This window comes from Carassius auratus, chromosome 13 (assembly GCF_003368295.1).
Source record: "Carassius auratus strain Wakin chromosome 13, ASM336829v1, whole genome shotgun sequence".
Lineage (NCBI taxonomy): Eukaryota > Metazoa > Chordata > Actinopteri > Cypriniformes > Cyprinidae > Carassius > Carassius auratus.
The window spans coordinates 160,528-173,269 of NC_039255.1; the positions used below are offsets into that span (position 1 = coordinate 160,528).

General features: G+C 34.4%; 1 protein-coding gene across 2 annotated transcripts in view; it reads left to right on the plus strand.

Moving 5' to 3' along the window:
* LOC113112274 (zinc finger matrin-type protein 4) overlaps window positions 1-12,742 on the plus strand; it is a 77,637-nt gene that overhangs the window by 17,701 nt on the left and 47,194 nt on the right. Inside the window, exons 1-3 of one of the 2 annotated variants that reach the window (XM_026277683.1) lie at window positions 1,901-1,993; window positions 2,275-2,379; window positions 10,446-10,538. In XM_026277683.1, coding sequence (XP_026133468.1) covers window positions 2,275-2,379; window positions 10,446-10,538 — 198 coding nt within the window. In that variant the 5' untranslated portion in view covers window positions 1,901-1,993. Of the gene's footprint in view, window positions 1-1,900; window positions 1,994-2,274; window positions 2,380-10,445; window positions 10,539-12,742 lie in introns of those variants that run through there. The other variant, XM_026277682.1, reaches the window with a different exon arrangement.

Below are 12,742 nucleotides of genomic sequence, written 5' to 3' on the forward strand. Positions count from 1 at the left end.
TCTTCACTTTTCAATTATATAGCAAGGATTTGGTTTGATGGGTGGTTTCTTTGAATATCATATTCATTCTTGAGGAATATTGAGCCTAGTTCAGTCAACATCTGTTGTTCTCTTTAATAACAGAGTGGGAGAGTGAAATAATCCCATGTTTCCATACTGTTGGTCAAATTCTGAATGTATGAGTGACCTTGAGAAAAGCAGGTAATTTTACAAGTTACATAGCTCTTTGCAAACAGTAGCTTGTGCCAAGAAATGACAAGCATGCACACCTTTTCTCTGCATAAAGTGAAAAATAGCTTCACTACCTGAAATAGTATAAAACTGCAAATTTCAACATAGTGAGCTGAATCGACAACATTTTAAAGTGTCATGTGTTCCTGATGCAATATTTTCCTAAAGTTTTGCAGCATATATTAGAAAGCACTTTAGCTGATTCTAAGACATCACATGTATTGTTCATTTATAAAGCAATTTCATAATAAATAGCAATTAGATCAGTGAAAAAAGTCCAAAGGAATGTTATAGGTTTGCCGTATCTGAGGGTACGTGGTTGCCCGCGGTTACGAGTAATCTAAAAAATGTTTTAATGATATTCGGGTCGTGGTCGGTCGGGTCATTTGAAATAAAGATGCCAATTAAACCTTTGCAATTAATATAGTACTAGACACAATTTTGAAATACATAGGACTACACTTTATTGGCTGAATAACTGGCGTGAAGATGATGCACGAGCTCATTCTGCACGTAGAGATGGAGGCAGCAAGAGAAAAGGTGAAGACGCTATTTTTGGTAAAACATGATTTTGACGACTTCATTAAACTTTGTTTTATAGAAAACTCTTTTTAAAAGATTTTCGTTTTGTCTAAATTGTATCTTAATTTTGATCAATGTTTTATCAGTCCCTTGCTCAAACACAATTAGCTTGTTTTTGTGTTTTGCTTTGGTACCGAAAACCGTGGATTTTCACTGGTATTGGTACCTAATACTGAAATTTTGGTACCGTGACAACACTAAATTAAACAGTAAAAAAAAAAGCCAAGTTTTTGCACAGTGGAGTATATATATATTAGGGATGGGCATTAATTGATGAACGCTGACAATTATTTTATCGTGCATTAACCCAGTTTTTTATTATAACAAAAGTCTGTTGCTCATTGGCTCTGAATACACATACATACAAACCATGGTTCACAGGAGGGGTGGGATGTTGATCAGTACTGGCTTGGGATGGGTGTCATCCCGCGTCTCAACCAATGAGTACATTTGGGGTGGGCCTAAGACTGCGCTCACGACTTCATAAGTGTGAAATAGGAACTTTTTGCACAGTGGAGCGCATCATTTTGTTAACTTTGTGGTTTATTACTCTAAGTCGTTTGGGATGCAGCAACACACAAGGACATCTCACAATATATTGCTTTACAGATCTATCATTTTAGCCGCCTAGAAATATTCACGCATTCATACTGCTCAAATCAGAAGTTCAGCGCTAACTGCTACTAATGTATGTAAAAGGAATACTGCTGTAAAAAAGACCTTATTTGCTAAACAAGTGTTTGCTAACAAAATGTTATTGCCCTTTTTTCATATAGAAGTTCTTTTAAATGAAAGAAGTGCACTAAACACTACTTTTGAATTCATAGTTTCAAGTAAAAGTACACAACATAGTTTATAGTTGTGGCATGAACTCTGCTATTCTTTTAAATAATGATTTATATAATAATAATATTAAATGTCTACTTTAAAAAATGGTTCTTTCAAAGAATACTTAACAATCAGTATTGTTATAGTTGTCATCCTTAGTGTGAACAAAGTGACCGTTGCACATTTGAACTTTGTGTCAGGACATCATAAATAGAACGAGGCATCAGTTTACTGTCTGGGATTTGTCGTGTTGTGCCGCGCTGCTGGTCAGTCAACTGTTCTAATAGACTGACCAACTAACCAGTGGCCAAAACCCCCTTAAAAAACCAACAAATCAGATTTGTCTGACTAGGTAAGAGCAACAGGATTTTAATCGATTTTTATTTCAGCACTGATAGCTCTATAATATCTTTGTTTCCATCTGTATACACATTATTTATTGCCTTATTTATGGAATTTGTCACATGCAATTGCAATGACAGAAAAATCACAAACAAACTACGTTGTCTTGACTTGAACTCAAAATAAATGTTTTTTTTTTTTTTTTTAATTTTTTATATTTTACAGGAGTTTTGTGAGTCTCATTATACTTTCTTTCTGTGTGTGTGTGTGTGTGTGTGTGTGTTTGACCAGATGAAGTCTGCCGGAGCTGGTGATGAAGGACTCTTTACGGAGAGCTACTGTAACATCTGCAATGCTCAGCTGATCTCCGAGTCCCAGCGTGTGGCACACTATGAGGTGAGTGTGTAGACTCACACACACACACACACACACACACACACACACAAACATAGAGAGAGAGAGAGCAGTGACAAACATTACTTTAAAAGCAGGACTCATCAATTGATCATCATGGATGTAATAATCATTTGTAACCTAAATGCTTCTCTCATGTATCTTTCAGTCACTGCTTTTAAAGTTGTAATGCAGTGCACCTTTCCTCAGACCCACAACCCCTTCATAAGTAACCCAATGATTGACCATTAAATAATCATCCTCCTGCATTATTTACATCTCTCACGTACGGTTCCTGAGACCATGGAGTACACATTGACTAGATTAATGAGCACGCTAATGAGGACAAACTCCCGTGCACAAAATCAGTGTAGATGAGGGAAGATGTCTGTTCAACAGGATCGTTTGGCCAGATTGGTTTACAAAGAGAAGCCAGTGAGCTATATTCAGTGCTGCAGTAACACTTTAGCTCTTCTGTCATTGATCCCTGCGATCTCTCGTCTTGAGAAAACACTCTCAGATGTCACAGCGTTAGGCTGATGTCCTGAATTACGCTTAAACGAGGCTGATTTTACTTGTATTTATTTAAATATAATTATATACTGTCCCTCAGATGGCTTAAAAGAGTTATTTTTTGCCAGTTAGAGGAACTGTCTTTTCAACCAGCTGTTGCCAAGCCGATTGAAAATGACTAATCGAAGTAAACTGACATTAAAATTTATTTCAAAATAACCAAGTCATGTTTTACACAACACTTTACATTAAATTAAGGAAATTCAATTCAATTCAAGTTTATTTGTATAGCGCTTTTTACAAAACAAATCGTTACAAAGCAACTTCACAGAAAATTGAATTGAATTGAATTGAATTGAATTGAAATTAAGGAAAGAAAAAAAGTCCTAATATAACAGAACAACAACAACAAAAAAACTATACTGTATTAATCTACACACTTTTTAATAAGACATTTTAATGTGAAAAAAATAGACAAAATGTAAATATTCATGAACAAGTATTATTATTATTACTACTAATATTAAAAACAAGACACTCAAAACAATGTTTAATAAAAATGTTTTTTACATTTATCAAAAAAAAAATATTTTGCTTTCTAAAAATATAATATTTCTACATTATAAATATTTATATTAATAATATTGTATTATAATAATTAATACTACTACTAGTACTACTACTAATAATATTAGAAATATATGAGAAACTTATATATATGTGTGTGTGTGTGTGTGTGTGTGTGTGTGTGTGTGTGTGTGTGTGTGTGTGTGTGTGTGTGTGTGTGTCCTTTATATATATGTATATATAAACCGAAGTAGACAAAATGTGTATTTACACCTGTGGTATATAGATGAAAAATGAAATAGAATATAAATTACAATGAAATGAAATAAGTTTTAGGATTATATTAAGTAAATAAACATAGTATTGCACATCTTTTATTGAACAGCAGGGGAGAACATTTGCAAGGCAAAGAAAGTTTTCTTGTGTCATTTAAAGTTAAAAAAGGAGATGGCTTGGATGTGAGGAATCCAGAGCTATTTTCTGAGCCATTTTCCTCACTCTGGATATATACAGTTATTGAAGGGTGGGCAGGCGAACACCAATAATCCTTTCAGCAGTCCGAACAGTCCTCCAGGAACACAGAGCTGGGTTAGTTTGGTCTGGAGGAGTGCTGGGATGATTGTATTGAAAGCCGAACTGAGTCCACAGACAGGATCCTCACATAAGTACCTGGTTTATATAGATGTGGTAGGATATCCACGGACCTGTTTGCTCGATAAGCAAACTTCAGGGGGTCCTTTAAGGGTCCAGTGATGTCATTTAGGTAGTCCAACACCAGTCTCTCTCTCAAAAAAAAGGATTCATTATGGAATAATTTCAACAGTGTGAAACTGGCCTATTGGGATGCTTTTAATGACACTTAAAGACAAGATTGTAAATTAAAATAATCACAATATTCACATTGTTGAATGTTTTTTTTTTTTTGTGGAAATGCTATTAATAAAAAAAAATATCTGATCCATCATCCCTATAAACTATACACCTGATATGAGAAACAATGGAACAAATATTTCCCCAGTATCCAAAAAAGACTGCTGTGTACTCTAAGAAAAAGTTCATTTCAGGACCTGGATCAACTGGCCATTTCCCTGGAGAGTTTAATAGAAGGAAAGGGAGAGAATGAGAGAAAAACAGATAGACAGATAGAGACATTCTGTGTGATAGCATGAGTCTGTCGCAGCACAGTACGCATCTGAGCCCTTCCCGGGACTGAACAACACCAAACTCTCTCCCCCTGTCAGAGCAACTTTAATGGACTTTCGGATATCTAGGAGCTTTTTCCTCTTTCAATTTCTCATGCTACGTGTGAGCATGTGCACGCATGGCTGATAATCTGATGGATAGCTAATGGACATATACTAAAAGCTCAGGTTTAATGTCTCATCTCAGTCTAGAGAAAAACCTTATTACCTGTCAGCTGCCCTGCACCGTCCGGATTGGACACTTCTGTCTTCTCCATATCACTCTGTATTGTCTGTCCTGTCAATTTCTCCATTCTGCTCTCACTTGTTTATTTCAGTTTCCCTGCTTGTCTTAATTTTTTTTTTTTTTTTATATCAACAAAAAGATAGATAATTAATAAACAATAGAGAAGATATTCAGATATTCATAATGATATATATTAACATTAAAACCTTTATTACTCAAGACCACACTGCCAAAAGCACCACAAGTTGGTTAAATGACCATGGTTTTGGTTGTGCTTGACTGGCCAGCGAACTCAACATACCTGAACACCAGAGAGAATCAAGAGGAAGATGAGAAAGAAGAGCCCAGACAATGCAGATGAGCTGAAGACCACTCGTCCCCCTTGGAATTATAAGGTTCTATCTGACATTTTTGTCAAAATTGAGTTATTCACATATTCTTATTCTGTGACAATTTATTTACATTATGTGATGTTTTATTTATATAAGTTGTGTACATTTTGGGATTTCTTATTGAAAAAACAAAAAGGTTCTATCTACAGAAGTCTATGGAACACAAACACTTTAAAGCTCAATATCTCAAAACTACTCAGAACGCAGATAGAACCTTATAATTCCAAGGGGACGCGACTGTTAAAGGAACTTGGGCTTCCATACCACCTCAGCAGTGCCACAAACTGACCCCCTCCATGCCACGCCGAAATTGAAGCAGTAATTAAAGCAAAAGGAGCCCCTACCAAGTATTGAGTACATGTACAGTAAATGAACATACTTTTCCGAAAATGTGTGTTTTTTTATTTTTTATTGGTTTATTTTTTTATTGGTTTATTATTATTTATTGGTCTTATGAAGTATTCTAATTTGTTAAAATAGTGAATTGGTGGGTTTTTGGTAAATGTAAACCAAAATCATCACAATTAAAAGAACCAAAGACTTAAACTACTTCCGTCTGTGTGCATTGAATTTATTTAATACACAAGTTTCACAATTTGAGTTGAAATACTGAAATAAATGAGCCTTTCCACAACATTCTAACAACATTGAGATGCACCTGTATAGATCTAACATTACTTATAGTGGCTAAGAAAGATTATATGCTTTCAATTTAAACAAGGTAAATATTATTCAGTTAATATTTTAATATATTTGCTTTGGCATCAGTGCAATGGCAGTATAAAAGCCAATTAGTTGTAATATAGTGTGTATTTATTTTCTCTTTATACATAAAAATTATATGTCTGATATTGTATTGCAAGGGGATCCTCATAGTTAGATTTACTTGGCATCAAAAAGTTTGCTGTTATGAATGGTATAGCACAACCTCAATCACTTTCAGACACTTTCTGTTGCCAAATGTACATACTGTACAGTCATACTGCTCTGCACTAATGGCACTGCAAAATTTCCAAATCATTAAAATACCCCAAAATGCAGTATTTTTAATAGTTCTGTATCATTTGCTTTGTGTCCTCTTAAACTCTCAAATCAAATCTCTCCCAGACCAAGTGTTGCCCCTCTCTCCCCCTCACTGTCTGGTTTTTAGCTCATTCTGAGTGTATCAGTAGGGCCTTTTGCACTGTTTAGTTCCAGAACTAAATGTACAGTAGGGCTGGGCGATATATTAAAAAGAAAAAAAAAAAAGTTATATATATATTGTCCATTTTTTTACCATATTGTCCATTTTTTTATGATATTCGATATATATCTTGATTTGCTTGCATTTGCATAAAAAAATAAAACTGGGGGAAATAGCTACACTGGGATAAGTATAAGTTTTTAGCTAAAAACACAATTTGCTGAAGCACATAGGTATCGTAATCAGGTCGACAGCGATGTCATTTGTGTGAGTCGTTCAGCAACGTTAACAAAGAAGAACAACGTAAACAACTGGAGGATGGAGGAGCTGTGTTTTTGCTCTCGCGGGTTGTACAGAAATGGACATGGAATGTTGACGTATAAGTAAAGTGATTGAAAGAACAAAAAGGCGACAACTGGCAGTGCTACTGTACATTTGCCTGCACTTAAGCGTCAGTCCATTTAACGCGGTTCATCATACTTACGAAATAAGTTGTCACATTGTTTACAGTATGTTTACACAGCTTTTTAATTCATGGCGGGAGAGGGTGTTTTTGAACGCGTCTGGCCAATCAATGTCTACTTAAGTCACGGGTAGTGCCAGTTATGCTGGTTAGACCCTGCTCTGGAATAGGAGCTAATCTGGTTCTCGAAAAAGGGTGTAGTTCCGCAATTAGTTCTGCTATATGAAAAGGTTCCCACTGTGTGAAAGGCCCTAATAGCATCTTTCATCCGCTCTCAGCACTGAGCTCTTCACTGGACCAATGTAATCCAGTCTGACTGCTTCACAGACAACATCTTACTGAACTCACCCTGAGCCCAGCTGTGCCTTCACTGTCCTCCAAGTCAGACAGAGTCTTTAACTCACTCACACAGTACAGTATATAGCTACTGTGGGACAGTAAAAATGTGTCCACCAGTAGAAATCATGCTACAGTATGCGATTTATACCATGGCAGATATATTTGGGATATCTGTGGAAAGAGCTGCTTAGCGTTATTTATATATGAGAGTGATCTAAAATATATAGCTTATATATTTAAGTTGTGGTGCTTAATCTCTTTGAGAGGGATTTAATGTCCTGAGTCTGACTGACTGATAAAAACTACCTGAGAGTATCATCTTTAAATTCCCTTTACTGTTAAGCATCACTACTTGTTTGATGAAATCAACAACTAATTTCAAACAATCACCAACGGTGTATTAGAATGTTTCGTTTGGGAGAGCTGAGAGTTTAATGGGTATTTACTTCTTTTTAAATAACATAAAAAAAATCTATTGTGTACAATCGCAAGCCTGATAACTTTCTGATGCTTTTAATAACCAACGGCCCATTGCAGTTCATCTGATGGAAGATTTTCTAAAACCAGATACAAAATATGTCTTCCCAGTGTTGTCGTTGTCAATTAAAACTACTAAACTACTAAAACAGTTTTTGTAAATTAAAATAAAGCTGAAACTTAAAATTAAATATTCTAAATATTATATATATCAATCATCCAAGCCTTTCCCTGAACCAGCAGAAATCATCTGCAATCTGATCTAAGTCTAAACTTATATCAATCACTTGCTGAATACCTGCAGATGCTCCCATTCCAGTTTTTAATATCAAACATACTGCATATTAAATTACAAATTCAAGGTACTCATCTCAAACCCACGGTGATATCAGAGCATTAACAATCTGTCCTGGTTTGATTACTTATCTATGCAAATGTGGCTGTACTCCAAAATCTAGTGAGCTGGCTTGCTGCATACTGCCTGCATAGACATCTACCTGAAACAGAACCTTGTGAGTGATTATGAACATTCTATAAATGCAGCAACACCACAGAAATAGATCTTTTCACTAAAAACAAACAGGAGGTTTGACTCACAACTGATTCCAATAGAGTTTGCCGTTAGCATGTGTTACTAACCTGAATGTACAAAACTTAAATGAGCATTATATGAATACAAGATAAATGGTCAGTTTTTAATGTAGAGGGCTTATGATGCTAGACCAAACCGCTAACAACTAATTAGCGCCATTTTTGAGTGTCCTGAGTATGAAATTTGAACAAAACAAAAAAAGTGATGTGATGAGTTAAAAATAATCCAGCTTTTAAAAATCACTCTTCTCTATTCTGTTGTGCAATGTTATAATGTCTTACTTTAATTGACTACTCGAAATATGAAAACAGAAACATTTTAAGTTTAAAATAATTTGTTATAATTTTTCAGTGTTAAATTACTGTTTATTACTAAACAGTTTTTACACACTACCATTCAAGGTTTGTGGGGTCAGTAAGATTTCTGAATAATAGTTTTATACAGCAAGGACACATTCAATTGATCAGCAGTAACAGTTAAGAGATTTTAAATAAATACTGTTCTTCTGAACTCAAAGAATCCTGTATTTTTCTTTTTTCTTTTTTAAAAGCAGCGCATCTCGATAATAATAGTAAATCAGCATATTTGCATATTATTCAATTAGCATATCAAGTAACATTGAATACTGTAGTAATGGCTGCTACAAATTCAACTTTGCATCACAGAACTAAAAAATTAAAATAAAAAATAAAAACAGTTAAAATGTATAGTAATATTTCACAGTATTACTGTTTTTACTGTATTTTTGCTTAAACAACAGTGAGGGATACAATACAAAATTGCCTCTCATTTTGGTCAAAATTAAATATCTAATAAGGCAGCATAATGTTGCTGCTTACTGTTTGGAATAGTCAACTTCACTACGTTTTGGAATAAAACCATGCTTTAGTTTACATGTTCTGCTAATACAAACACTTCTGCTTGTAGGATCACATCACTGTAATTGACTGAATAAATATATTCTGTGATTTTATAGAAACAGAACTGAAATGTCATACTGCAAGCCTTTCATTTTACCATTACATTTTAAAAGCAGTGTTTTGAAAGATATCCTCCCTCAGTGAGCTCAGGAAACGGCTCTGCATAAACACTGTGTGAAGTGGAGCGTTTTGACGCAGCCCAACTTGAAAATGCAGAGCAGCTTTAAGTTTTATATGCAGCTTTAAGTTTTATATTAAATGGGGGATATGAAAAAAAATGTTAGACTGCCAACAGGACACATTTTATATCTCAAATTCTCTCATATATTGCCTGATCTCATACATGTAATACAGTGTCAGATCAGGGCAGGTTGAAAACTGTTTCCCGAGAGGCCTGCAGTACAAGTGGAGAAAAAAAGTCACCATAGAGTGAAACATTCAAAGCCTGGACAGTACTGAATCTTGAAGCGGGTATGTTAGCTTTCACTGGGTCACTGGGGCTTTGCTCTCCCGACCCACCTCGATTATTTGATATGTACCTGGCTGTAAATGTTTTGAAAGCTAAGTAGTCACATGCATTTTTCAAAATTCAAGTGACTGCCAAACTATCCTTAGATTCCTATGAAATAATCAAAGTGTTTGGGTGGAGAAACAAAAGACAGCAGATAATATTCAATGTGGATGACATGAATAAAAAAAGATATGCATATACATATTTATACTGTATGTATATATATATATATATATATATGGTGGAAGATGAGACTCTGATTGGTTTATTGACCAATCGGTTTATTTTAGACCATGCGCCCTGGCGCGCCAACTGCTTTTCCGCCGTTAAAATGGCAAAAGTGGATTTGGACATGCCCTGAGTGCACTTACGCCGTGCACTTTATACTTTGCTTTTAGATTGTTAAAATAGGGCCCAAAGTTTGTTTTTAAAACTTTCAGCTATTTCAACACAACAGGATCCAAAAGCATGGATCAAAATGATGCATGTCCTGTTTTTAATTCATAATGTATTTATTGTATAGTCAAATAACCCTTTCCATTGCAGACTGGATTGTTGGTAATGTGTGCATTATGTTAAGTATTGCAGAGCTGGATATTTATGTTACATTCATTTCAAATTAAATGAGAACACTTCAGATTTCAGTTATGTGCTGTCTTTCTGTCTCTTTTTCACACACAACAGAGCAAGAAACACGCCAACAAAGTACGTCTGTTCTACATGCTCCACCCAGAAGATGGAGGTCCACCATCCAAAAGACTGAGACCAGACAATCCGGTATTTTCTAAAGCTTGTATAATAAAATTCCACTTTAGATTATAGTTGCCCTCTCTCTTATGCACATTATTAATAATACAGTGTATTGTTGGACATCTGGAGACACATAATGTAATTTCATTGAAATTCCAAGCCAAGTCGCATCTGCGAATGATCTATTTTTTTATATTATAAAGCCTAAAAAAACATGTATTTTTGTGCAGTGTTTTACTTGAAAAGTGCCCATGTGCTATTTTTTTAACTAAATGACATGTGGTTTAATATTTTGTCTAATGCAATGACAAGTCATATATTTGAATTACATGCATGTTTAATTTCAGTTCCCAAACAGTGTTTAGGACTGCTGTGTCTCGATGTGTGCTCTGCAATCTAAAATCTGAGCTATTACATAAACCTTAATTTTGTATTCTTACTATATATTACAAAATTGTTTTAGCATAGTGTAAATGAAAACATATATGAAAAAAAAACTTAGCAATATTTTTTCTTTGTGATAATTGTTGATTAACCTAAAGAGAGACATTTTTGTCTTCGGTGAAATGCTAAATGAGGGCAGTGGAGATCACAGGGACTGAGCTTTTGATTTTTCCTTGAATGTTTTTTTTATTTTTATTTTTTACTAGAGACAGAATGTTAATGTTCCATTTCACCAAAAGGCAAATGACGGGCACAGCAGTCATCTAATGTCTTCATGGACTCTGAATTAAGCCATGATTAACCCAAGCCGGTTAGGATTTAGATAGACAACTTGAAGAGGCGATGAAGAGTTTCAAGGCTTTTTATTCTTTTCTGGCAGTTCTGGCAGTTCTAAATATACCATAAAATCTTAATGATCCCAGTGTGTATCGATGATTTGAAACAGAGACTCATACAGGTTGTTTTGACTGGTTATAAAGTGCCTGCTCATTTGTAAATGCTTTCAGAAGGGTGTCTGAGGTTAGGAGAAGTTAGATTATCACTGGCATTCAGTAAAAACCGTCCAGTTATCATTGTGTTTGATCTGTAGTCTGTGCTCTTATACAGAACTCATTAGTTGAACAGTTTATGAATAATTCTTCTTGGTACAAGGCCGTTTTCGGCGATGACTGTGCTGTCACTTTCAAACATCATTTTGGGAAAACTGAGGCAGACAAGTCACAAATGAAAACCAAACACAAAACGAGGAAAATACAAGATTCTAGACTAAAGGAACCAGTGCTGGTCAATCTTTCACTGACTGAAACTTTGAGTCTGTCACTTCACAACACTTTTGTCCACTCCACACATCCACACAAGTCAATGAGGACTTATCTGTCAAGAATAGAGGGATTGAAGCAGATCTTTCTCACATTTGCTCAGTTATCGGTCTGGAATCAGTCAGAGATATCATGTGCCCTGTCAATGATGTCTCCCACAGGACAGAAAATCACACAAGATCTCTTTTCACATCACTCTTTCTCTATAAGACAGCCATGTACTGAGAAACAGACCCTCATAGACATGTTAAACCCTATAGTTTCAAAAGAGATATCAGTGTCTCAAACAGTGGGAAGATTTGCTAAGAAACCAAAGTCTACAGTAAAAAGTCAGTTAATCAGTCTGTAAGTCAATATGAAATCAAACGTGTTTTTGTTTTTTAATCATTTAGGTATTTTAGTGGAAAACATCTGAGACAAAGTGGATAGTTATGTGAAACATAAATATCAATTAAATGTACTATTCAGTATCATTAATAAACTGTTATAGTTTGTCAGTATTTTAAATAAGATTTAAATTATATATTTTTTATTTTATAAAAAAATTTAGTAAGTTATTTTATTTAGTTAATTTAGTGTTTGTTAGTTTGGTTTATATACATTATCTTAAAAAATTAGAAAATGTTGTATTGGAAACTAGCTGAAAAAAGTTTGTATTATAATATTTTATTTCTGTTCAATTTTATTTTAAGTAATAAACATGTTTTATTTAATGGTTTACATTTTTAGTTAGTTAATGATAATAACACTAATTAAATAATAAAATTTATGTTGCATGTCCAAACATGTCCACCTGTGACCAAAAATAATGGCAATTGTGACTTTTTATATCTTACAACTGCAAATTTGCATCTCTAAAAGTGGCTTTGTACCATGCAATGTGACATTATTTCTAATTCTACATTTTACTTCATGATTACCATTTTACTTTTTTTTTTTTTACATTCAGGTGAAAACAGGCTTCTTATA